The sequence below is a fragment of the Ranitomeya imitator genome, chromosome 4 (genome assembly GCF_032444005.1).
Source record: "Ranitomeya imitator isolate aRanImi1 chromosome 4, aRanImi1.pri, whole genome shotgun sequence".
Taxonomy (NCBI): Eukaryota; Metazoa; Chordata; class Amphibia; order Anura; family Dendrobatidae; genus Ranitomeya; species Ranitomeya imitator.
Genome location: NC_091285.1, coordinates 470,309,646 through 470,335,895, shown reverse-complemented (window position 1 = coordinate 470,335,895; position 26,250 = coordinate 470,309,646). Strand labels below are relative to the sequence as shown.

At 47.9% G+C, this 26,250-nt stretch overlaps 1 protein-coding gene across 3 annotated transcripts in view; it reads right to left on the bottom strand.

Annotated features, from left to right (window-relative positions):
• The window catches only part of MAPDA (N6-Methyl-AMP deaminase), a 270,844-nt gene that overhangs the window by 61,998 nt on the left and 182,596 nt on the right, over positions 1-26,250 (bottom strand). Inside the window, exon 1 of one of the 3 annotated variants that reach the window (XM_069765870.1) lies at positions 6,775-6,893. The exons of the other annotated variants lie outside the window; for them this stretch is intronic. Within the exon in view, the coding sequence (XP_069621971.1) occupies positions 6,775-6,885 (111 nt within the window). The 5' untranslated portion in view covers positions 6,886-6,893. Of the gene's footprint in view, positions 1-6,774; positions 6,894-26,250 lie in introns of those variants that run through there. 3 annotated transcript variants of the gene reach the window in all.

The following is a 26,250-nucleotide window of genomic DNA, read 5'->3' as shown; positions in this document are numbered from 1 at the left end:
TGATCTGGTAGAAGGTTTACACAGTAAAATATCGATATTTGCAGATGATACAAAACTATGTAAAGCAGTTAATACAAGAGAAGATAGTATTCTGCTACAGATGGATTTGGATAAGTTGGAAACTTGGGCTGAAAGGTGGCAGATGAGGTTTAACAATGATAAATGTAAGGTTATACACATGGGAAGAGGGAATCAATATCACCATTACACACTGAACGGGAAACCACTGGGTAAATCTGACAGGGAGAAGGACTTGGGGATCCTAGTTAATGATAAACTTACCTGGAGCAGCCAGTGCCAGGCAGCAGCTGCCAAGGCAAACAGGATCATGGGGTGCATTAAAAGAGGTCTGGATACACATGATGAGAGCATTATACTGCCTCTGTACAAATCCCTAGTTAGACCGCACATGGAGTACTGTGTCCAGTTTTGGGCACCGGTGCTCAGGAAGGATATAATGGAACTAGAGAGAGTACAAAGGAGGGCAACAAAATTAATAAAGGGGATGGGAGAACTACAATACCCAGATAGATTAGCGAAATTAGGATTATTTAGTCTAGAAAAAAGACGACTGAGGGGCGATCTAATAACCATGTATAAGTATATAAGGGGACAATACAAATATCTCGCTGAGGATCTGTTTATACCAAGGAAGGTGACGGGCACAAGGGGGCATTCTTTGCGTCTGGAGGAGAGAAGGTTTTTCCACCAACATAGAAGAGGATTCTTTACTGTTAGGGCAGTGAGAATCTGGAATTGCTTGCCTGAGGAGGTGGTGATGGCGAACTCAGTCGAGGGGTTCAAGAGAGGCCTGGATGTCTTCCTGGAGCAGAACAATATTGTATCATACAATTATTAGGTTCTGTAGAAGGACGTAGATCTGGGTATTTATTATAATGGAATATAGGCTGAACTGGATGGACAAATGTCTTTTTTCGGCCTTACTAACTATGTTACTATGTTACTATGTTACTATGAAGTAATGTCGCTTATCCATGTTATGTAAATAAAAGCTTATAACCTGACGTTAAATTCATCCATTGGTTGTATAAATTATTCTTTTGAAAGCTGAAACCCTCCGAAATATGGTTTAGGTTAAAAAAATAAATTGGTATCAATACAGAAATATTGATCAGTTAATGGACACAGAATGGTCAGATTTTGGCAAGACAAAAGTTTTGTCGTCTGGTCATATAATGCACCCAATCCTAGCTGACATCCTCACCTGTGCTCAGTAAATGATCGGTTAATTAGTGTGTGTGTGTGTATAAGGCCGGCGTCACACTCGGCGTAAGACAATACGGTCCGTATATTACGGCCGTAATACGCAGAAAGTAGACACATATATGTATATATATTAATATTTCATACAGCGCGAGATAGCTTTAAAGTCGGTAATTCAATTGCCGGCTTTTGCCATCTTCTTCCTAAACCCGACATGATATGAGACATGGTTTACATACAGTAAACCATCTCATATCCCCATTTTTTTGCATATTCCACACTACTAATGTTAGTAGTGTGTATGTGCAAAATTTGGCATTCTAGCTATTAAATTAAAGGGTTAAATGGCGGAAAAAATTGGCGTGGGCTCCCGCGCAATTTTCTCCGCCAGAGTAGTAAAGCCAGTGACTGAGGGCAGATATTAATAGCCTGGAGAGGGTCCATGGTTATTGCCCCCCCCTGGCTAAAAACATCTGCCCCCAGCCACCCCAGAATAGGCACATCTGGAAGATGCGACTATTCTGGCACTTGGCCACTCTCTTCCCATTCCCATGTAGCTGTGGGATATGGGGTAATGAAGGGTTAATGCCACCTTGCTATTGTAAGGTGACATTAAGCCAAATTAATAATGGAGAGGCGTCAATTATGACACCTATCCATTATTAATCCAATAGTAGAAAAGGGTTAAAAAAAAACACAAACATTATTTAAAAGTATTTTAATGAAATAAACACAAAGGTTGTTGTAATATTTTATTCTACGCTCAATCCATCTGAAGACCCTCGCACTGTAACAAAGAAAAAAATAATAAACCAACAATATACATACCTTCCGAAGATCTGTAATGTCCCACGATGTAAATCCATCTGAAGGGGTTAAAATATTTTACAGCCAGAAGCTCTGCTATAATGCAGCGGTGCTCGTGGCTGCAAAACCCCGGGGAATGAAGGTAAAGTAGGTCAATGACCTATATTTACCTTCATTTGCGGTGAGGCGCCCTCTGCTGGTTGTCCCTCCAGCGTGGGAACTTTCCTAGAAAGCTCCCAGGCTCGAGTTCATATGAGGACAACCAGCAGAGGGCGCCTCACTGCAAATGAAGGTAAATATAGGTCATTGACCTACTTTACCTTCATTCCCCGGGGTTTTGCAGCCACAAGCACCGCTGCATTAGCAGAGCTCCTGGCTGTAAAATATTTTAACCCCTTCAGATGGATTTACATCGTGGGACGTTACAGATCTTCGGAAGGTATGTATATTGTTGGTTTATTATTTTTTATTTGTGTCAGAGCGAGGGTCTTCAGAAGGATTGAGCGTAGAATAAAATATTACAACAACCTTTGTTTTTATTTCATTAAAATACTTTTTAATAATGTGTTTGTGTTTTTTTAACCCTTTACTACTATTGGATTAATAATGGATAGGTGTCATAATTGACGCCTCTCCATTAATTTGGCTTAATGTCACCTTACAATAGCAAGGTGGCATTAACCCTTCATTACCCCATATCCCACCGCTACACGGGAATGGGAAGAGAGTGGCCAAGTGCCAGAACAGGTGCATCTTCCAGATGTGCCTTTTCTGGGGTGGCTGGGGGCAGATGTTTTTAGCCGGGGGGGGGGGGGGCAATAACCATGGACCCTCTCCAGGCTATTAATATCTGCCCTCAGTCACTGGCTTTACTACTCTGGCGGAGAAAATTGCGCGGGAGCCCACGCCAATTTTTTCCGCCATTTAACCCTTTAATTTAATAGCTAGAACGGCCAAATTTTGCACATACACACTACTAACATTAGTAGTGTGGAACATGCAAAAAAAATGGGGATATGAGATGGTTTACTGTATGTAAACCATGTCTCATATCATGTCGGGTTTAGGAAGGAGATGGCAAAAGCCGGCAATTGAATTACCGGCTTTAAAGCTATCTCGCGCTGTATAATAATAATAATAATAATCTTTATTTTTATATAGCGCTAACATATTACGCAGCGCTTTACAGTTTGCACACATTTTCATCGCTGTCCCCGTTGGGGCTCACAATCTAAATTCCCTATCAGTATGTCTTTGGAATGTGGGAGGAAACCGGAGTACCCGGAGGAAACCCACGCAAACACGGAGAGAACATACAAACTCTTTGCAGATGTTGTCCTTAGTGGGGCTTGAACCCAGGACCCCAGCGCTGCAAGGCTGCTGTGCTAACCACTGAGCCACCGTGCTGCCCATGTATGAAATATTAATATATATACATATATGTGTCTCACTGACATATATATATATATATATATATATATATATATATATATATATATATATATATATATATATATGCCTATTCTATGTGTACACATTTATTCCACCTATTCTATTGTAAGCCGTCAGTGTGATTTTACTGTACACCGCACTGAATTACCGGCTTTTCTCTCTAACACCGCTGCGTATTTCTCGCAAGTCACACTGCTGGTCCGTTTGTAATCCGTATTTTTCTCGCCCCCATAGACTTTCATTGGCGATTTTTTTGCGCAATACGGTGACAAACGCAGCATGCTGCGATTTTCTACGGCCGTAGAAAGCCGTATAACACAGATCAGTAAAATACGGCAGATAGGAGCAGGGGCATAGAGAATAATTGGGCTGTGTGTAATGCGTGTTTTACGGACGTATTTTATGCGCTCATACATCCGTAAAACTCGCTAGTGTGACGCCGGCCTTAGAAGTAACCCAGTACCCCAGACCTTCACTTGAACTGCAACTTGAGCTCTGACAACATGCCTGTGACCAACACCTGAATTATCAAGAGGCTAAAGACCAGATCCACGGCAGAGGTGGCTGGCACCTTTAATGTGTCTCAGCGTCAAGTACAAAGAATTAAAAAAAGATTTGAAGAGACTGGAGATGTGTTTGACAAGCCCAAGTCCGGCAGACCCCGCAAGACAACTGCTCAGGAGGAACGTTTGTTGGTTAGAAAATCCAAGGAAAGCCCCTCTTCCACTGCAGAAGAGATCCAACAGGCCTGGTCACCTCAAGTCCCTGTGTCAACTAGAACAGTTTGTACTATTCTGTCTCGAAATGGCCTCCATGGTCGAATAAGTGCCCAGAAGCCAGCACTAAACAAAAGGCAAGTAAAAAACCAGTGTGGCATTTGCAAGGTCCCACAGCCTGCTAAACAGATGGATGCTGGAAAAGTGGCAGAAGGTGGATTTTTCTGATGAATCTTCAGTAGAATTACACCACAGCCGTCGCAAATACTGCAGGAGACCTACTGGAGCCCGTATGGATCCAAAATACACTCAGAAAACAGTTACATTTGGTGGTGGAGAGATCATGGTCTGGGGTTACATTCAGTAAGGGGTGTGTGAAACATTTGCAAGGTGGAAGGCAATATCAATAGCCTAAAATATCAAGAAGTATTAGCTACCTCTTATATTCCAAATCATAAAAGGGGTCAAATTCTGCAGCAGGATGGTGCTCCATCTCCTACATCCATCTCTACAACAAAGTTCCTCCAGGCAAAAAAGATCAAGGTGCTCAAGGACTGGCCAGCCCAGTCACCAGACATGAACATCATTGAACATGTTTGGGGTGAAATGAAAGAGGAAGCTTGGAAGACAAAACCAAAGAATCTAGATGAACTCTGGGAGGCATGTAAGACTGCATTCTTTGCTACTCCTGATGAGTTCATTAATAACTTGTATGAATCCTTGTTGAACCGCATGGATGCAATCCTTCAAGCTCATGGAAGTCACACAAAATATTAAATATGACTCTAATAGCACCACAACTTCATTCACCAATGTTATGTAACATATATTTGTATTTTAAGTTAATTATTTGTTTGAATATCACATTACTTTCTGTTGGCGACAAAACTTTTGTCTTGCCAAAATCTGACCATTCTGTGTCCATTAACTGATCAATATTTCTGCACTGATGCCAATTTATTTTCTTAACCTAAACCACATTTCGGACGGTTTCAGCTTTCAAAAGAATAATTTATACAACCAATGGATGAATTTAACGTCAGGTTATAAGCTTTTATGTACATAACATGGATAAGCAACATAAGTTCTGTCTGGGAGTGTAAGGCCACAGTGATCTGTTATAAGGCAGTGCTCTGACATAAGACAGTGCTCTGACATAAGACAGTGCTCTGATATAAGACAGTGCTCTGACATAAGACAGTGCTCTGACATAAGACAGTGCTCTGATATAAGACAGTGCTCTGATATAAGACAGTGCTCTGACATAAGACAGTGCTCTGATATAAGACAGTGCTCTGATATAAGACAGTGCTCTGATATAAGACAGTGCTCTGATATAAGACAGTGCTCTGACATAAGACAGTGATCTGATTTAAGACAGTGATCTGATATAAGACAGTGCTCTGATATAAGACAGTGCTCTGACATAAGACAGTGCTCTGATTTAAGACAGTGATCTGATATAAGACAGTGCTCTGATATAAGGCAGTGATCTATTATAAGGCAGTGCTCTGTTATAAGGCAGTGCTCTGTTATAAGGCAGTGATCTGTTATAAGGCAGTGATCTGTTATAAGGCAGTGATCTGTTATAAGGCAGTGATCTGTTATAAGGCAGTGATCTGTTATAAGGCAGTGATCTGTTATAAGGCAGTGCTCTGATATAAGGCAGTGCTCTGATATAAGGCAGTGCTCTGATATAAGGCAGTGCTCTGATATAAGGCAGTGCTCTGATATAAGGCAGTGATCTATTATAAGGCAGTGCTCTGTTATAAGGCAGTGATCTGTTATAAGGCAGTGATCTGTTATAAGGCAGTGATCTGTTATAAGGCAGTGATCTGTTATAAGGCAGTGATCTGTTATAAGGCCACAGTGATCTGTTATAAGGCCACAGTGATCTGTTATAAGGCAGTGCTCTGATATAAGGCAGTGCTCTGATATAAGGCAGTGCTCTGATATAAGGCAGTGCTCTGATATAAGGCAGTGATCTGTTATAAGGCAGTGATCTGTTATAAGGCAGTGATCTGTTATAAGGCAGTGCTCTGATATAAGGCAGTGATCTGTTATAAGACAGTGATCTGTTATAAGGCAGTGATCTGTTATAAGGCAGTGATCTGTTATAAGGCCACAGTGATCTGTTATAAGGCAGTGCTCTGATATAAGGCAGTGCTCTGATATAAGGCAGTGATCTGATATAAGGCAGTGCTCTGATATAAGGCAGTGATCTGTTATAAGGCAGTGATCTGTTATAAGGCAGTGCTCTGATATAAGGCAGTGATCTGATATAAGGCAGTGCTCTGATATAAGGCAGTGATCTGTTATAAGGCAGTGCTCTGATATAAGACAGTGATCTGTTATAAGGCAGTGCTCTGATATAAGGCAGTGCTCTGTCATAAGGCAGTGATCTGTTATAAGGCAGTGATCTGTTATAAGGCAGTGCTCTGATATAAGACAGTGATGTAATATAAGACAGTGCTCTGACATAAGACAGTGATCTGTTATAAGGCAGTGATCTATTATAAGGCAGTGATCTATTATAAGCCAGTGATCTGCATGTGCCGGTATTGCGGGGTCTCACCACTTTGGGCAGCTGTGTGTAGAAGTGTGGCTCCGCTCCTGCAGACATTGCGCCTCGGCTCCGGTGTGTGAGCTCTGACTGCAGCGCCGGCGTCTTCCAATTACTCCACATACAAGAGCCGCGCTCATTGGCCTCGGAGCGGCAGCCATCCTCCTCCTCCTCCTCCTCCTCCTCCTTCTCCTCCTCCATGTGGGCGGCCGGACTGTCACCATCCTCCCCCGGCGTCTTACTTTCTGTGCAGTCAGTGCTGCTGCTGACAGGATGGGCAGGGTGATACCACCACATGGTGGCACAAAGCGAACCCCGGGGGATACCGTCCTGTGCCCCCACTGCGAGTAGCGGCCAGTCTACACAGCAGTTATGTATAATAGGGGGAGTTTACATCTCCGCTGCCACAGACCCTCTTAGAGGCAGTGGGACCCTCAATTCATATATACAAATGGAATCAAAATCACGCCCATCCCAATACCCCTAGTCCAAAAATAGTGGTCCAAAAAGTGGCACCATTATACATCGCCAGCCACAAATACCTGTCCCTCTATGATAGTCGTTCACCGCATGCCACACAGTGCACCGTGCCCAGGTGCCAACCACCTGTGAACGTAAAAAAAGCAATACTCAATAAATCCACTTGGATATATCCAACAAGATCCTACCAATATATTCGGAACACAGCTCTAGTAGGAATTAAAACTTAACCTTTATTCTATATCAGGTAAAAATCTATAATATAACGCTGGGAGCGTCACTCTGTCCGAAGCCTTTATAGACTGCGCAGGCGCAAGCGCCGGCGCAGTCTGGGCCTCACAGAGCGACGCTCCCAGGAGATCGCGGTGTGCGTTCACACTGAACGCACACCGCGATCTCCAACAGAGAAGCAGGGACCGCCAGGAGGGTGAGTATCGGCTATATTCACCTGTCCCCGTTCCATCGCTGAGCGCCGCCATCTTCCCGGTCTTCGGTCTGTGACCTTCAGTTCAGAGGGCGCGGTGACGCGCTTAATGCGCGCCGGCGCCGCCCTCTGACTGAACAGTCACAGCCAGGAGACCGGGAAGATGGCGGCGCACAGCGCTGGAACGGGACAGACAGGTGAGTATAGGAAGTGCTGGGGGGCCTGAGCTGGCGGCGATACCGGCACCTGACCCCCACAGCGTGCCGGTGTCCCCGCCTGCTCAGGCCCCCCAGCACTCGGCGCCGAGCGGGTCAGAGGCAGTATGGGGACGCAGGATGGAGCAGCACATAAGGATGGGGACGCAGGATGGAGCAGCACATAAGGATTGGGGACGCAGGATGGAGCAGCACATAACGATGGGGACGCAGGATGGAGCAGCACATAAGGATGGGGACGCAGGATGGAGCAGCACATAAGGATGGGGATGCAGGATGGGAGCAGCACATAACAGGATGGGGACGCAGGATGGGAGCAGCACATAACAGGATGGGGACGCAGGATGGGAGCAGCACATAACAGGATGGGGACGCAGGATGGAGCAGCACATGAAAGGATGGGGACGCAGGATGGAGCAGCACATAAGGATGGGGACGCAGGATGGGAGCAGCACATAACAGGATGGGGACGCAGGATGGAGCAGCACATGAAAGGATGGGGACGCAGGATGGAGCAGCACATAAGGATGGGGACGCAGGATGGAGCAGCACATAAGGATGGGGACGCAGGATGGGAGCAGCACATAACAGGATGGGGACGCAGGATGGAGCAGCACATGACAGGATGGGGACGCAGGATGGAGCAGCACATGACAGGATGGGGACGCAGGATGGAGCAGCACATGACAGGATGGGGACGCAGGATGGAGCAGCACATGACAGGATGGGGACGCAGGATGGAGCAGCACATGACAGGATGGGGACGCAGGATGGAGCAGCACATAAGGATTGGGGACGCAGGATGGAGCACAACATAAGGATGGGGACGCAGGATGGAGCACCACATAAGGATGGGGACGCAGGATGGAGCAGCACATGACAGGATGGGGACGCAGGATGGAGCAGCACATAAGGATGGGGATGCAGGATTGGAGCAGCACATAAGGATGGGGACGCAGGATGGGAGCAGCACATAACAGGATGGGGACGCAGGATGGAGCAGCACATGAAAGGATGGGGACGCAGGATGGAGCAGCACATAAGGATGGGGACGCAGGATGGAGCAGCACATAAGGATGGGGACGCAGGATGGGAGCAGCACATAACAGGATGGGGACGCAGGATGGAGCAGCACATGAAAGGATGGGGACGCAGGATGGAGCAGCACATAAGGATGGGGACGCAGGATGGAGCAGCACATAAGGATGGGGACGCAGGATGGGAGCAGCACATAACAGGATGGGGACGCAGGATGGAGCAGCACATGACAGGATGGGGACGCAGGATGGAGCAGCACATGACAGAATGGGGACGCAGGATGGAGCAGCACATGACAGGATGGGGATGCAGGATGGAGCAGCACATGACAGGATGGGGACGCAGGATGGAGCAGCACATAAGGATGGGGACGCAGGATGGGTGCAGCGCATGACAGGATGGGGACGCAGGATGGGAGCAGCGCCTGACAGGATGGGGACGCAGGATGGGAGCAGCGCATGACAGGATGGGGACGCAGGATGGAGCAGCGCATGACAGGATGGGGACGCAGGATGGGAGCAGCACATGCCAGGATGGGGACGCAGGATGGAGCAGCACATAACAGGATGGGGACGCAGGATGGAGCAGCACATGACAGGATGGGGGCGCAGGATGGAGCAGCACATGACAGGATGGGGACGCAGGATGGGAGCAGCACATGACAGGATGGGGACGCAGGATGGAGCAGCACATGACAGGATGGGGACGCAGGATGGGAGCAGCGCATCACAAGATGGGAGCAGCGCATCACAGGATGGGGACGCAGGATGGGAGCAGCGCATGACAGGATGGGGACGCAGGATGGAGCAGCGCCCGACAGGATGGGGACGCAGGATGGGAGCAGCACATGACAGAATGGAGGCGCAGGATGGAGCAGCACATGACCGGATGGGGACGCAGGATGGAGCAGCGCATGACAGGATGGGGACGCAGGATGGGAGCAGCACATGACAGGATGGGGACGCAGGATGGAGCAGCACATGACAGGATGGGGATGCAGGATGGAGCAGCACATGACAGGATGGGGACGCAGGATGGAGCAGCGCATGACAGGATGGGGACGCAGGATGGAGCAGCACATGACAGGATGGGGACGCAGGATGGAGCAGCACATGACAGGATGGGGACGCAGGATGGGAGCAGCGCATCACAGGATGGGAGCAGCGCATCACAGGATGGGGACGCAGGATGGGAGCAGCGCATGACAGGATGGGGACGCAGGATGGGAGCAGCGCATGACAGGATGGGGACGCAGGATGGAGCAGCACATGACAGGATGGGGACGCAGGATGGAGCAGCGCATGACAGGATGGGGACGCAGGATGGAGCAGCACATGACAGGATGGGGACGCAGGATGGAGCAGCGCATGACAGAATGGGGACGCAGGATGGAGCAGCACATGACAGGATGGGGACGCAGGATGGAGCAGCACATACCAGGATGGAGACCATATACCAATATAAATGCTCGCCACCCGGGCGTAGAACGGGTTCAATAGCTAGTACTAATATAACAAAAACAAATAACGGCACCCCAAAACAAGAAAACTATAATGGTATTAGATGATGTAGCCTATAGGTAAAACATCACTATGGGTGATACCAAAATAGAGAGTAAGTGAGAACAGTAGTTATAGATACAGCATGTACTGTTCCACACGTACAAGATACCTCTGGTTAGTAACACAAGCACATGAATGCGCAAAATGTTAATCCAGGTAACCCTGTATGTATAGGTATTGGCAGGTATCAGAAAAATAATAAACAGGCAGGAGGGGGATAAAGCAAATAAAGTGAAGATCATATATTACGTAGATATAAAAACAGGAACAATCTCACCAAATGCTGTGGCTCAAGTAGGTGTAGCCCATGGTTCGCAGAGTGGAAAAATCCATGAATCCGCGATGTGGGGAGACAATACCCTGTCAGACCCTACAAAGGCTAACTGTAACCTACGTCCCCGAGCTCCCGCCCTTACAAGGGCAGTCCACAACTACCCCTGAGCAATATCATGCCCTGCACTCTCCCTACTGGAATGTCCTGACGCGTTTCTTCGCAGGCGGAATCATCAGGGGACTTGCCTGCTTGGGAGCTAAAGTGCATGAGTGCTATACAGAAGGACAAAGAAACCTGCCACCCTCCATGTTGAGCTCAGCCTGCGATTCCGCCTGCGAAGAAACGCGTCGGGACATTCCAGTAGGGAGAGTGCAGGGCATGATATTGCTCAGGGGTAGTTGTGGACTGCCCTTGTAAGGGCGGGAGCTCGGAGACGTAGGTTACAGTTAGCCTTTGTAGGGTCTGACAGGGTATTGTCTCCCCACATCGCGGATTCATGGATTTTTCCACTCTGCGAACCATGGGCTACACCTACTTGAGCCACGGCATTTGGTGAGATTGTTCCTGTTTTTATAATAATAATAATAATAATCTTTATTTTTATATAGCGCTAACATATTCCGCAGCGCTTTACAGGTTGCACACATTATCGTCGCTGTCCCCGTTGGGGCTCACAATCTAAATTCCCTATCAGTATGTCTTTGGAATGTGGGAGGAAACCGGAGTACCCGGAGAAAATATATCTACGTAATATATGATCTTCACTTTATTTGCTTTATCCCCCTCCTGCCTGTTTATTATTTTTCTGATACCTGCCAATACCTATACATACAGGGTTACCTGGATTAACATTTTGCGCATTCATGTGCTTGTGTTACTAACCAGAGGTATCTTGTACGTGTGGAACAGTACATGCTGTATCTATAACTACTGTTCTCACTTACTCTCTATTTTGGTATCACCCATAGTGATGTTTTACCCTATAGGCTACATCATCTAATACCATTATAGTTTTCTTGTTTTGGGGTGCCGTTATTTGTTTTTGTTATTGTTATATTAGTATTTTTACCTGATATAGAATAAAGGTTAAGTTTTAACCACCTGTGAACCCATAATACTGTATCAGCATACCTTCTGTGCCACCTCTCCGGCAGGAGACGAGACCCAGTATGTGGGCATGCTTCTGTCCACATGTGCATTGTGCTCTACACATTTTTAACAACAGGGAACCTGTTTGTGTTAAGGCCCCTTCACATTAAGCGACGCTGCAGCGATACCGACAACGATCCGGATCGCTGCAGCATCGCTGTTTGGTCGCTGGAGAGCTGTCACACAGACCGCTCTCCAGCGACCAACGATGCCGGTAACCAGGGTAAACATCGGGTAACTAAGCGCAGGGCCGCGCTTAGTAACCCGATGTTTACCCTGGTTACCATCCTAATAGTGAAAAAAACAAACAGTACATACTTACCTAACGCTGTCTGTCCCCGGTGCTCTGCTCTGCTCTCCTCCTGCACTGGCTGTGAGCGTCGGTCAGCCGGAAAGCAGAGCGGTGACGTCACCGCTCTGCTTTCCGGCTGACCGACGCTCACAGCCAGTGCAGGAGGAGAGCAGAGCAGAGCGCCGGGGACAGACAGCGGTAGGTAAGTATGTACTGTTTGTTTTTTTTACTTTTAGGATGGTAACCAGGGTAAACATCGGGTTACTAAGCACGGCCCTGCGCTTAGTTACCCGATGTTTACCCTGGTTACCAGTGAAGACATCGCTGGATCGGTGTCACACATGCCGATCCAGCGATGTCAGCGGGTGATCCAGCGACGAAATAAAGTTCTGGACTTTGTTCAGCGACCAACGATCTCCCAGCAGGGGCCTGATCGTTGGTCACTGTCACACATAACGATTTCATTAACGATATCGTTGCTACGTCACAAAAAGCAACGATATCGTTAACAATATCGTTATGTGTGAAGGTACCTTTAGGAAACTACACTCATTTAGAAAAAGCAATGCCCATTTTGCGCAACTGCAAAATACAAGTAACTGTAACTAAAAGTAAAGGCGCCTTACCCTTCTGACCTCACCTTGTTCTGGGCCCCATATCCAATCCCCTTGTCCTGGGCCCAGCGTCGGACTGGAGCACCTTGGGCCCACCAGAGAATTCATTCTTGGGGCCCACTATGTAGCTACATAGAAATAGATAGAAGACCACCAATTGTGCGGTAAAAGCGCTATTATCATGGTATAATATAAGGTAGTTGACGTCTTAATTATGTAGCAAGGGTTAGGGTAGCCCCCTCATAAAACAATGCAGTCCCCTCTCATAGATTATAATGCAGCACCCTACAAAATATAATGCAACCCCCTCATTTATAACGCAGTCCCCACCATAGAATATAATGTAGCACCCTCATATGGTATAATGCAGCCCATCTCATATAGTATAATGCAGCCCACCACAGAATATAATGTAGTCCCCCATAGAGTATACTGTAGCCCCTTCATATAGTATGATGTAGCCCCCCATAATATGTAGTCCCCTGAGAATAATGCAGTCCCCCCACAGAATATAATGTAGCCCCCTCATAAAGTATAATGCAGCCCCTCTCCACCCCCATCATTGTCCTCATCACCACCTCCATCAATGCCTTCTACGCCTGCCCCCCATCATTCTCCCCCACCACCTCCATCACTGCCCATTCCACCACCTGCATTATTGCCTCCTCCCTTCCATCATTGTCCATTTCATCACCTCCATCATCACCTCCACCATTGCCTCCCCCACCACCATCATTGCCCATTTCATCACCTACATCATTGCCTCCCACCACCTGCCTGCTATTAAAGAGAAATGGTATTCACGCCTCTCCACGCCTATAGGGGCGTGGGGAAGCGTGAATATTCATTTTGCTTTGACAGCGGGGACAGGATCTCCGGTGGGCCAGTCCGAGCCTGCCTGGGCCCCATATATACTCCCCTTGTCTTGGACCCCATATGCATTCCTGTTGTCCTGGGCCCCATATCCAATCCCCTTTGTCCTGGGCCCCATACATACTCCCCTTGACCTGGACTCCATAAGTATTTCCCTCGTCCTGGACCCCATTTATACTCTCTTTGTCCTGGGCCCTATATATACTCCCCTTGCAATGAGCCCCATATTCATTCCTCTTGTCCTGGGCCCTAAATTAAGAGTCCACTGCAAAATGTTCAGTTTGTCTGATTTTTCTCTTTATAGGTCGGTCTATCTATCTATCTATCTATCTATCTATCTATCTATCTATCTATCTATCTATCTATCTATCTATCTATCTATCTATCTATCTATCTATCTATCTATCTAATGAGTGTATGTGTGTGTGTATCAGCCACACCCATTCCACTTAGCCCCAACCAATCACTAAGGCTATGTGCACACGATGCAGATTTAGTGCAGAACTGCAGCAGATTTTTCTGCAGCAGAAACGCTGCAGAACTGCACTGTGATTTACAGTACAATGTAAATCAATGTGAAAAAAAAAAGCTGTGCACATGGAGCAGAAAAATCTGTGCAGAAACGCTGCAGATTTCAAAGAAGTATATGTCAATTCTTTTGTGCAGTTCTGCAGCGTTTCTGCACCCCTCCATAATAGAAATCCGCAGGTGCGTTTTTGATGCGTTTTTTGTGCGTTTTTGATGCGTTTTTGATGTGTATTTATGCGTTTTTTGTGCAGATTTGTGCACAAAAAACGCATCAAAAACGCACAAAAAACGCACCTGCGGATTCTGCCAGGAGATGCAGATTTAGTGCAGATTTTATGCAGAAAATTCTGCACCAAATCTGCATCGTGTGCACACAGCCTAAGCGCGCGCGTGTGTGTGTGTGTGTGTCAGCCACGCCCGCTTCACATAGCCCCAACCAATCAGTAAGCATCTTTCATTTCACCAGAGGTGTTTATAAGAAGCTGAGCAGTGATTGGTTGCTTTGAGAGACACTTTTCCTTGTAGACAGTTGTGGTAACTGACGTCTATTATTCTTATCATTTCTATGGTGTTATCGTCCTTCTGTAAAGCTGGAAATAACACAATTTATTACCGTGCTGACACAGACCACCCTCTGACACAGGCTGCAGGGGGAGCCCAGAATCAGGAACTTCTCTTTGTCTGGCATGAAGCATCTCATTAACTTCAAACTTCAAACACAGATTAAAATAAGAAACACATGACGAATTTCTCCAACCCAGGTATCATTTTAACCCCTTAGCGACCGCCGATACGCCTTTTAACGGCGGCTGCTAAGGGTACTTAAACCACAGCGCCGTTAATCAACGGCGCTGTGGAAAAAGAAAATAGCGCCCCCCAGAGGCCGATTTTCTCCAGAGAACATGATTCGGGGGGTTTTAACCCACCCTGCATTTGCGATCGCCGGTAATTAACTGTTTACCGGCGATCGCAAAAAAAAAACAAAAAAACGCAATCTCTTTAATTTCTCTGTCCTCCGATGTGATCGCACATCGGAGGACAGAGAAAAGGGGTCCCAGGTGGCCCCCCAATACTCACCTATCTCCCCCGATGCTCCTAGTGTCTCCCGGTGGGCGCCGCCATCTTCAAAATGGCGGGCGCATTCGCAGTGCGCCCGCCGGCCGGCACCGGGAGAATCTTTGGGGTCTCGGCTGCCGGGGGTAGCCGAGACCCCAAAGAGCATGATCGGGGTCGGTTTTACCGACCCCTGTTTTGCGATCGCCGGTAATTAACTGTTTACCGGCGACCGCAAAAAAAAAAGTAAAGTGTAATTCTCTGTCCTCTGATGTGATCGCACATCAGAAGACAGAGAAATAGGGGGATTCGGGGACCCTACAATACTCACCTGTGTCCCTGGATCCTCTTGCTGCTCCTCCTGGCCGCCGGCAGAAGAAAATGGCGGGCGCATGCCCAGTGCGCCCGCCATCTGTTTCCATCTGCTGGCTGGCAGCAGAACAGCAGTTGGGGCTAAAATTAGGGTTAGGGGTAGGGGTAGGGTTAGGGTTAGGGTTAGGGGTAGGGTTAGGGTTAGGGTTAGGGGTAGAGTTAGGGGTAGGGTTAGGGGTAGGGTTAGGGGTAGGGTTAGGGGTAGGGTTAAGGGTAGGGTTAGGGGTAGGGGTAGGGTTAGGGTTAGGGGTAGGGTTAGGGTTAGGGGTAGGGTTAGGGGTAGGGTTAGGGGTAGGGTTAGGGGTAGGGTTAGGGGTAGGGTTAGGTTAGGGGTAGGGTTAGGGGTAGGGTTAGGGCTAGGGTTAGGGCTAGGGTTGAGGCTAAATTTAGGGTTTGGGGTGGGGCTAAATTTAGGGTTAGGGTTGGGGCTAAATTTAGGGTTAGGCTTCTTTCACACTTACGTCGGTACGGGGCCGTCGCAATGCGTCGGCCCGACATACCGACGCACGTTGTGAAAATTGTGCACAACGTGGGCAGCAGCTGTAGTTTTTCAACGCATCCGCTGCCCAATCTATGTCCTGGGGAGGAGGGGGCGGAGTTACGGCCACGCATGCGCGGTCAGAAATGGCGGATGCGACGTACAAAAAAACGTTTCATTGAACTTTTTTTGTGCCGACGCTCCGCCAAAACACAACTGATCCAGTGCACGACGGACGCGACGTGTGGCCATCCGTCACGATCCGTCGGCAATACAAGTCTATGGGCAAAAAACGCATCCTGCGGGCACATTTGCAGGATCCATTTCGACGGAATACCAAACGACGCAAGTGTGAAAGTAGCCTTAGGGCTAGGGTTAGGGTTGGGGCTAAAGTTAGGGCTAGGGTTGGGGCTAAAGTTAGGGTTAGAGCTGGGATTAGGGTTAGGGTTTGGATTAGGGTTGGTATTAGGGTTAGGGTTGGCATTAGGGTTATGCTTGGGATTAGGGTTAGGTTTGGGATTAGGGTTAAGGTTAGGGTTGTGATTAGGGGTGTATTGGGATTAGGGTTAGGTTTGAGGTTAGGGTTGAGATTAGGATTAGGGGTGTGTTGGATTTAGGGTTTTGATTAGGGTTATGGTTAGGGTTGACATTAGGGTTGTTTTGGGGTAAGGGTTGTGATTATGGTTAGGGTTAGTGATTAGGATTATGGATCAGGTTGGGATTAGGGTTAGGGGTGTGTTGGGGTTAGGGTTGGAGCTAGAATTGGGGGGTTTCCACTGTTTAGGTACATTAGGGGGTCTCCAAACACGACAGCCAATTTTGCGCTCAAAAAGTCAAATGGTGCTCCCTCCCTTCTGAGCTCTGCCGTGCGCCCAAACAGTGGGTTACCCCCATATATGGGGCATCAGCGTACTCGGGATAAATTGGACAACAACTTCTGGGGTCCAATTTCTCTTGTTACCCTTGTGAAAATAAAAACTTGGGGGCTACAATATCTTTTTTGTGAAAAAAAAATATTTTTTATTTTCACGACTCTGCATTCTAAACTTCTGTGAAGCACTTGGGCATTCAAAGTTCTCACCACACATCGAGATAAGTTCCTTGGGGGGTCTAGTTTCCAAAATGGGGTCACTTGTGAGGGGTTACTACAGTTTAGGTACATCAGGGGCTCTGCAATAGCAACATAATGCCCACAGACCATTCTATCAAAGTCTGCATTCCAAAAAGGCGCTCCTTCCCTTCCGAGCTCTGCCGTGCGCCCAAACAGTGGTTTACCCCCACATATGGTGCATCAGCATACTCGGGATAAATTGGACAACAACTATTGCAGTCCAATTTCTCCTGTTACCCTTGTGAAAATAAAAACTTGGGGGCTACAATATCTTTTTTGTGGAAAAAAAATATATTTTTTATTTTCACGACTCTGCATTCTAAACTTCTGTGAAGCACTTGGGCATTCAAAGTTCTCACCACACATCTAGATAAGTTCCTTGGGGGGTCTAGTTTCCAAAATGGGGTCACTTATGAGGGGTTACTACAGTTTAGGTACATCAGGGGCTCTGCAATCGCAACATAATGCCCACAGACCATTCTATCAAAGTCTGCATTCCAAAAAGGCGCTCCTTCCCTTCCGAGCTCTGCCGTGCGCCCAAACAGTGGTTTACCCCCACATATGGGGTACCAGCATACTCAGGACAAATTAGACAACAACTTTTGGGGTCCAATTTCTCTTGTTACCCTTGTGAAAATAAAAACTTGGGGCCTAAAAAATCTTTTTTGTGGAAAAAAAAAATATTTTTTATTTTCACGGCTCTGCATTATAAACTTCTGTGAAGCACTTGGGCATTCAAGGTTCTCACCACACATCTAGATAAGTTCCATGGGGGGTCTAGTTTCCAAAATGGGGTCACTTGTGGGGGATTTCTACTGTTTAGGCACATCAGGGGCTCTCCAAACGCGACATGGCGTCCGATCTCAATTCCAGCCAATTCTACATTGAAAAAGTAAAACGGCACTCTTTCTCTTCCAAGCTCTGCGGTGCGCCCAAACAGTGGTTTACCCCCACATATTGGGTATCGACGTACTCAGGAGAAATTGCACAACAACTTTAGTGGTCTAATTTCTTCTGTTACCCTTGTGAAAATAAAAATTTGTGGGCAAAAAGATCATTTTTGTAGAAAAAATGCAAATTTTTTTTTTTCACGGCTCTACGTTATAAACTTCTGTGAAGCACATGGGGGTTCAAAGTGCTCGCCACACATCTAGATAAGTTCCTTAAGGGGTCTAGTTTCCAAAATGGTGTCACTTGTGGGGGGTTTCCACTGTTTAGGCACATCAGGGGCTCTCCAAACGCGACATGGCGTCCAATCTCAATTCCAGCCAATTCTACATTGAAAAAGTAAAACGGCACTCCTTCTCTTCCAAGCTCTGCGGTGCGCCCTAACAGTGGTTTACCCCACATATTGGGTATCAGCGTACTCAGGAGAAATTGCACAACAACTTTTGTGGTCTAATTTCTCCTGTTACCCTTGTGAAAATAAAAATTTGTGGGCAAAAATATCATTTTTGTAGAAAAAATGCGATTTTTTTTTTTTCACGGCTCTACATTATAAACTTCTGTGAAGCACATGGGGGTTCAAAGTGCTCACCACACATCTAGATATGTTCCTTAAGGGGTCTAGTTTCCAAAATGGGGTCACTTGTGGGGGGTTTCCACTGTTTAGGCACATCAGAGGCTCTCCAAACGCGACATGGCGTCCAATCTCAATTCCAGCCAATTCTACATTGAAAAAGTCAAACGGCGCTCCTTCACTTCTAAGTTCTGCGGTGCGCCCAAAAAGTGGTTTACCCCCACATATGGGGTATTGGCGTATTCAGGAGAAATTGCATAACAAAATTTATGGTTACATTTCTGTTTTTACACTTGTGAAAATAAAAAAAATGGTTCTGAATTAAGATGTTTGCAAAAAAAAGTTAAATGTTCATTTTTTCCTTCCACATTGTTTCAGTTCCTGTGAAGCACATAAAGGGTTAATAAACTTCTTGAATGTGGTTTTGAGAACCTTGAGGGGTGTAGTTTTTAGAATGGTGTCACACTTCATTATTTTCTATCATATAGACCCCTCAAAATGACTTCAAATGTGATGTGGTCCCTAAAAAAAATGGTGTTGTAAAAATGAGAAATTGCTGTTCAACTTTTAACCCTTATAACTCCCTAACAAAAAAAAAATTTGTTTCCAAAATTGTGCTGATGTAAAGTAGACATGTGGGAAATGTTATTTATTAACTATTTTTCATGACATATCTCTCTGATTTAAGGGCATAAAAATACAAAGTTTGAAAATTGCAAAATGTTAAAAATTTTCGCCATATTTCCGTTTTTTTCATAAATAATCGCAAGTAATATCGAAGAAATGTTACCACTAACATGAAGTACAATATGTCACGAAAAAACAATCTCAGAATCAGCGGGATCCGTTGAAGCGTTCCAGAGTTATAACCTCATAAAGTGACAGTGGTCAGAATTGCAAAAATTGGCCTGGTCATTAAGTACCAAATTGGCTCTGTCACTAAGGGGTTAATCAGTTTAACAGCGCCAGCCTGTTGGCTCTGACGGGATGATGTGGGATATTAGGGGTAGTAGTCAAGTGGCTCTGGCTGATGGGATGATGTGGGATATTAGGAGTAGTAGTCCGGTGGCTCTGGCTGACGGGATGATGTGGGATATTAGGGGTAGCAGTCCAGTGGCTCTGACTTGGGCCTACTTCTTAACTCGGTCTCCTGCAATCTGTCCTGTACCTGCCACTAGATCACCAGGGTCAACGTGCTCTGTACAGTGCATTTAGGGCTAGGGGGCTGTGATGGCACTATTTTAATCAGTCCAAAAAGAACACCACATTGGGGAATAGGCAGAGGCGTAGCTAGAGCTTTTGCCGCCCGGGGCTGTTCCCGAGTTTGGCGCCCCCCCCCCCCCATCCCCCCATCCCCCCATCCCCCCATCCCCCCCCCCCCCCCCTCCAGCTCAATACACACAAAGGTTACCAAAAATGGTTTTCCTGTTTTGTAGAACTTAAACTGGGCCTAATGGTGTCACCCCCACATGCCACACCTGTGACTTAATACCACCACACCATGACCAGGCCACATAGTGACCGAATAATACTACATACAAGGGACAAATACCACCGCACCATTTCCAGACCACATATTACCACCACATAGTGACTGAATACTACAATACTGATCAGTAATTAAAAAAAAAACCACAATACTATCACCATAAGTGCCAGTATTCACAGGAGATCTGTACTTAGTATGCAGTGTCTGTGTAGAGGTAATACAGAGATCACTGGTGACATTATACACAGGACCTCTATATAGTATACAGTGTATAGTGTCAGTGTATAGGTAACACTGACTCACCAGTGACGTCTCTAGGTGAAGTCCTTCATCTTTTATCCAGCACAGACCGCCATCATTCCTTCCAGCCAGGACTCGTTTCTGCAGGAAATAACACAGTTATCTCGAGCTCCGCTTGCAGAACACATTACTTAATTTTTCACAACTTCTACATTACACCACATGAAGAAAAAAAGGTGATATAGTGTCACTCTGCACAGTAACAGGACCGCCCCCCCATTTAAAACAGTATACTCAAAAAATAAAATAAATACATCACTGCAGTAACAATATCCCTTAATTATCCCCTATGGTAATAATATTCCCCACCCTGGCCCCGTTTATCTCATTCCTGGCTCCAGCCATATGTTGTCGTATCCTGCCCTCATGAGTATCCATTCTACCCCATATGATCTCCCCATCCTGCCCCACCAGCCTCCATCGTATCCGTCCTGCCCCATGATCCAATCCTGCCCCGTGTCTCCAATCATGCCCCGTATCTACATTCTGCCCATGCCTCAAGTCCTGCCCCCAGTGTGTCCAGCATATTACCCCCATGTTGTCCAGCAATCTGCCCCAGTGTGTCCAACATATTACCCCCATGTTGTCCAGCAATCTGCCCCAGTGTGTCCAGCATATTACCCCCAGTGTGTCCAGCAATCTGCCCCAGTATGTCCAGCATATTACCCCCAGTGTGTCCAGCAATCTGCCCTCAGTGTGTCCAGCAATCTGCCCCAGTGTCCAGCCTTTCCCCAGTGTGTCCAGCAGTCTGCCCCAGTGTGTCCAGCATATTACCCCCAGTGTCCAGCATTGCCCCAGTGTGTCCAGTATATTACCCCCAGTGTGTCCAGCAATCTGCCCCAGTGTCCAGCATTGCCCCAGTGTGTCCAGAAGTCTGCCCCAGGGTCTCCAGCATTGCCTCAATGTGTCCAGAAATCTGCCCCAGGGTCTCCAGTATTGCCCCAGTGTGTCCAGCAATCTGCCCCAGGGTCTCCAGTATTGCCCCAGTGTGTCCAGCATTCTGCCCCATAGTCTCCTGTACTGCCCCAGTGTGTCCAGCATTCTGCCCCATGGTCTCCAGTATTGCCCCAGTGTGTCCAGCAATCTGCCCCATGGTCTCCTGTATTGCCCCAGTGTGTCCAGCATTCTGCCCCATGGTCTCCAGTATTGCCCCGGTGTGTCCAGCAATCTGCCCCATGGTCTCCAGTATTGCCCCAGTATGTCCAGAAGTCTGCCCCAGGGTCTCCAGCATTGCCTCAATGTGTCCTGAGATCTGCCCCATGGTCTCCAGTATTCAGAGTGTCCAGCATTCTGCCCCATAGTCTCCTGTACTGCCCCAGTGTGTCCAGCATTCTGCCCCATGGTCTCCAGTATTGCCCCAGTGTGTCCAGCATTCTGCCCCATAGTCTCCAGTATTGCCCCAGTGTGTCCAGCATTCTGCCCCATGGTCTCCAGTATTGCCCCAGTGTGTCCAGCATTCTGCCCCATGGTCTCCAGTATTGCCCCAGTGTGTCCAGCATTCTGCCCCATGGTCTCCAGTATTGCCCCAGTGTGTCCAGCATTCTGCCCCATGGTCTCCAGTATTGCCCCAGTGTGTCCAGCAATCTGCCCCATAGTCTCCTGTATTGCCCCAGTGTGTCCAGCAATCTGCCCCAGGGTCTCCAGTATTGCCCCAGTGTGTCCAGCATTCTGCCCCATGGTCTCCAGTATTGCCCCAGTGTGTCCAGCATTCTGCCCCATGGTCTCCAGTATTGCCCCAGTGTGTCCAGCATTCTGCCCCATGGTCTCCAGTATTGCCCCAGTGTGTCCAGCAATCTGCCCCATAGTCTCCTGTATTGCCCCATTGTGTCCAGCAATCTGCCCCAGGGTCTCCAGTATTGCCCCAGTGTGTCCAGCAATCTGCCCCATAGTCTCCTGTATTGCCCCAGTGTGTCCAGCAATCTGCCCCATGGTCTCCAGTATTGCCCCAGTGTGTCCAGCATTCTGCCCCATGGTCTCCAGTATTGCCCCAGTGTGTCCAGCAATCTGCCCCATGGTCTCCTGTATTGCCCCAGTGTGTCCAGCAATCTGCCCCATGGTCTCCTGTATTGCCCCAGTGTGTCCAGCAATCTGCCCCATAGTCTCCTGTATTGCCCCAGTGTGTCCAGCAATCTGCCCCATGGTCTCCTGTATTGCCCCAGTGTGTCCAGCAATCTGCCCCACGGTCTCCAGTATTGCCCCAGTGTGTCCAGCAATCTGCCCCATGGTCTCCTGTATTGCCCCAGGGCCCAGTGTGTCCAGCATTCTGCCCCATGGTCTCCAGCATTGCCCCAGCCCCAGACAGTCAGAAATAAAGAAAAAAAAAAAAAAGTAAAATCCTCACCTCTCCCGTTCCCAGCGCAGGTCCGGTGCAGTCAGCGTCTCTCCGGCTCTGCGACGCTCAGGACAGAGAGGCAGAGCGGCGCGCACAGTAGTGACGTCATCGCGCCCTCTGCTCTGAGACGTCGCAGAGTCAGAGGAGGCTGCAGCTGCCGGCGCCGCAGGAACCAGGAGAGGTGAGTATAGAGCGGGGGGCGGGGGCGGGGGCGGGGGCGGGACCCGGGGGTGGGGGGAGCTGGCCCTGGTCGTGGCGGCGGACGGCGCCGCCCGAAGATTTAAAGGGGCGTCTTTTTTTTTTTTTTTTTTTTTTATCTTCTTCTGCAGCGCCGGCCGCCCCCAGCATTGTGCCGCCCGGGGCGGACCGCCCCCCCCCCCGCACCCCCCTTCCTACGCCACTGGGAATAGGCCATGGCATTCCATTGGGCCTACTTCTTAACTCTGTCTCCTGCAATGTCTCTTGTTTAACCGCCACTAGATCACCAGGGTGAACATGGTTTGTACTGTTATAGGCCAGTGAATTTTGGGCAAGTGGGCTGTGATGGCACTATATTTTTAAGTCCAAAAAGGACAACACATTGGGGGAATTGGGCAAGACTTTGTTATGGAAATTTGGTATGGATAAATCGATCCCTGTGTGTTCTGCAGCCGTTCCCAATAAGACTGAGTATTTTGAGCGCTCATCAAGAATGGACTGTACACTAGTGTGACAATAACATTCCACCAATACTGATGATTTATTGTACATACATGGATTTAGAATTGCATATAGAAAGGGGTGGTTAGGGGTGGTTAGTTAATTACCATATTGTCTAGTTCCTCTGTTATTGGTTATCTAAATATATATGGAATATTGTGATTAATGCACATATGAATGCTTATTAAGCAACTAAAGTGTAGCTGTCTGCATCTAGGACAAAGTTGAGACATCTGATCATCACTTAATACATTTGGTGCTGTTCCGCTTTTGGCTGGAAATCCCCGAACAGTCTGTCTAGCTTATATCAGTTTATGTCAGCCATTTTAAGCAATTGAATATAGTATATATATATTAGCTGTGGATATATGAGTATACATGAGTATATATAATTATATAGGAGTATATATGCAAGTGAGATCTATATGATATATATTTCCATCACAATTTCCCCTTAGATATCACTTGCCCTAATCCTAGCCTCCTGTCCCAAAGCGCTGCAACTCTTTTATGATGCTGGTGAGCTGACGCATGCCTAGCGCATACACCCCACTCTGTACAGACTTTTAACCCCTTCCCGACCCATGACGCCACGTAGGCGTCATGAAAGTCGGTGCCAATCCGACCCATGACGCCTATGTGGCGTCATGGAAAGATCGCATCCCTGCAGGCCGGGTGAAAGGGTTAACTCCCATTTCACCCGATCTGCAGGGACAGGGGGAGTGGTAGTTTAGCCCAGGGGGGGTGGCTTCACCCCCTCGTGGCTACCATCGCTCTGATTGGCTGTTGAAAGTGAAACTGCCAATCAGAGCGATTTGTAATATTTCACCTATTATAACGGGTGAAATATTACAATCCAGCCATGGCCGATGCTGCAATATCTTCGGCCATGGCTGGAAATACTAATGTGCCCCCACCCCACCCCTCCGATCGCCCCCCCAGCCCCCCGATCTGGCCGGTACACTGCTCCGGCTTCCCTCAGTACAGGGCTCCGCTCCCCCCCGTGCTCTTGTCCGCTCCCCCCGTGCTCCAATCACCCCCCCGTGCTCCAATCACCCCCCCTGCACTCCGATCCACCCCCCCCGGTGCTCCGTTCCACCCCCCCGTGCTCCATTCCAGCCCCCCCGTGCTCCGTTCCACGCCCCCCGTGCTCCGTTCCACCCCTCCCGCACTCCGATTCCCCCCCCCCCGTGGTCCCCCCCCACCCCATCATACTTACCGATCCAGCCGGGGTCCCGTCCGTCTTCTCCCTGGGCGCCGCCATCTTCCAAAATGGCGGGCGCATGCGCAGTGCGCCCGCCGAATTTGCCGGCCGGCAGATTCATTCCAAAGTGCATTTTGATCACTGAGATAGATTATATCTCAGTGATCAAAATAAAAAAAATAATAAATGACCCCCCCCCTTTGTCACCCCCATAGGTAGGGACAATAAAAAAATAAAGAAATTTTTTTTTCCACTAATGTTAGAATAGGGTTAGGGTTAGGGGTAGGGTTAGGGGTAGGGTTAGGGGTAGGGTTAGGGTTAGGGTTAGGGGTAGGGTTAGGGGTAGGGTTAGGGGTAGGGTTAGGGGTAGGGTTAGGGCTAGGGTTAGGGTTAGGGTTAGAGCTAGGGTTAGGGGTAGGGTTAGGGTTAGGGCTAGGGTTAGGGCTAGGGTTAGGGGTAGGGTTATGGCTAGGGTTAGGGTTTCGGTATGTGCACACGTATTCTGGTCCTCTGCGGATTTTTCCGCTGCGGATTTGATAAATCCGCAGTGCTAAACCGCTGCGGATTTATGGCGGATTTACCGCGTTTTTTCTGCGCATTTCACTGCGGTTTTACAACTGCGATTTTCTATTGGAGCAGTTGTAAAACCGCTGTGGAATCCGCACAAAGAAGTGACATGCTGCGGAATGTAAACCGCTGCGTTACCGTGCAGTTTTTCCGCAGCATGTGTACAGCGATTTTTGTTTCCCGTAGGCTTACATTGAACTGTAAACTCATGGGAAACTGCTGCGGATCCGCAGCGTTTTCCGCAGCGTGTGCACATACCTTTAGAATTAGGCTATGTGCACACGGTGCGGATTTGGCTGCGGATCCGCAGTGGATTGGCCGCTGCGGATTCGCAGCAGTGTTCCATCAGGTTTACAGTACCATGTAAACATATGGAAAACCAAATCCGCTGTGCCCATGGTACGGAAAATACCATGCAGAATCCGCAGATGAAATCCGCACAAAAAACACTGGAAATCCGCGGAAAATCCGCAGGTAAAACGCAGTGCCTTTTACCCGCGGATTTTTCAAAAATGGTGCGGAAATATCTCACACGAATCCGCAACGTGGGCACATAGCCTTAGGGTTAGGGTTGGAATTAGGGTTGTGGTTAGGGTTGGAATTAGGGTTGTGGCTACAGTTGGGATTAGGGTTAGGGGTGTGGGGGGGTTAGTGTTGGAGTTAGAATTGAGGGGTTACCACTGTTTAGGCACATCAGGGGTCTCCAAACGCAACATGGCGCCACCATTGATTCCAGCCAATCTCGTATTCAAAAAGTCAAATGGTGCTCCCTCACTTCCGAGCCCTGACGTGTGCCCAAACAGTGGTTTACCCCCACATATGGGGTACCAGCATACTCAGGACAAACTGCGCAACAATTACTGGGGTCCAATTTCTCCTGTTACCCTTGTGAATCTAAAAAAATGCTTGCTAAAA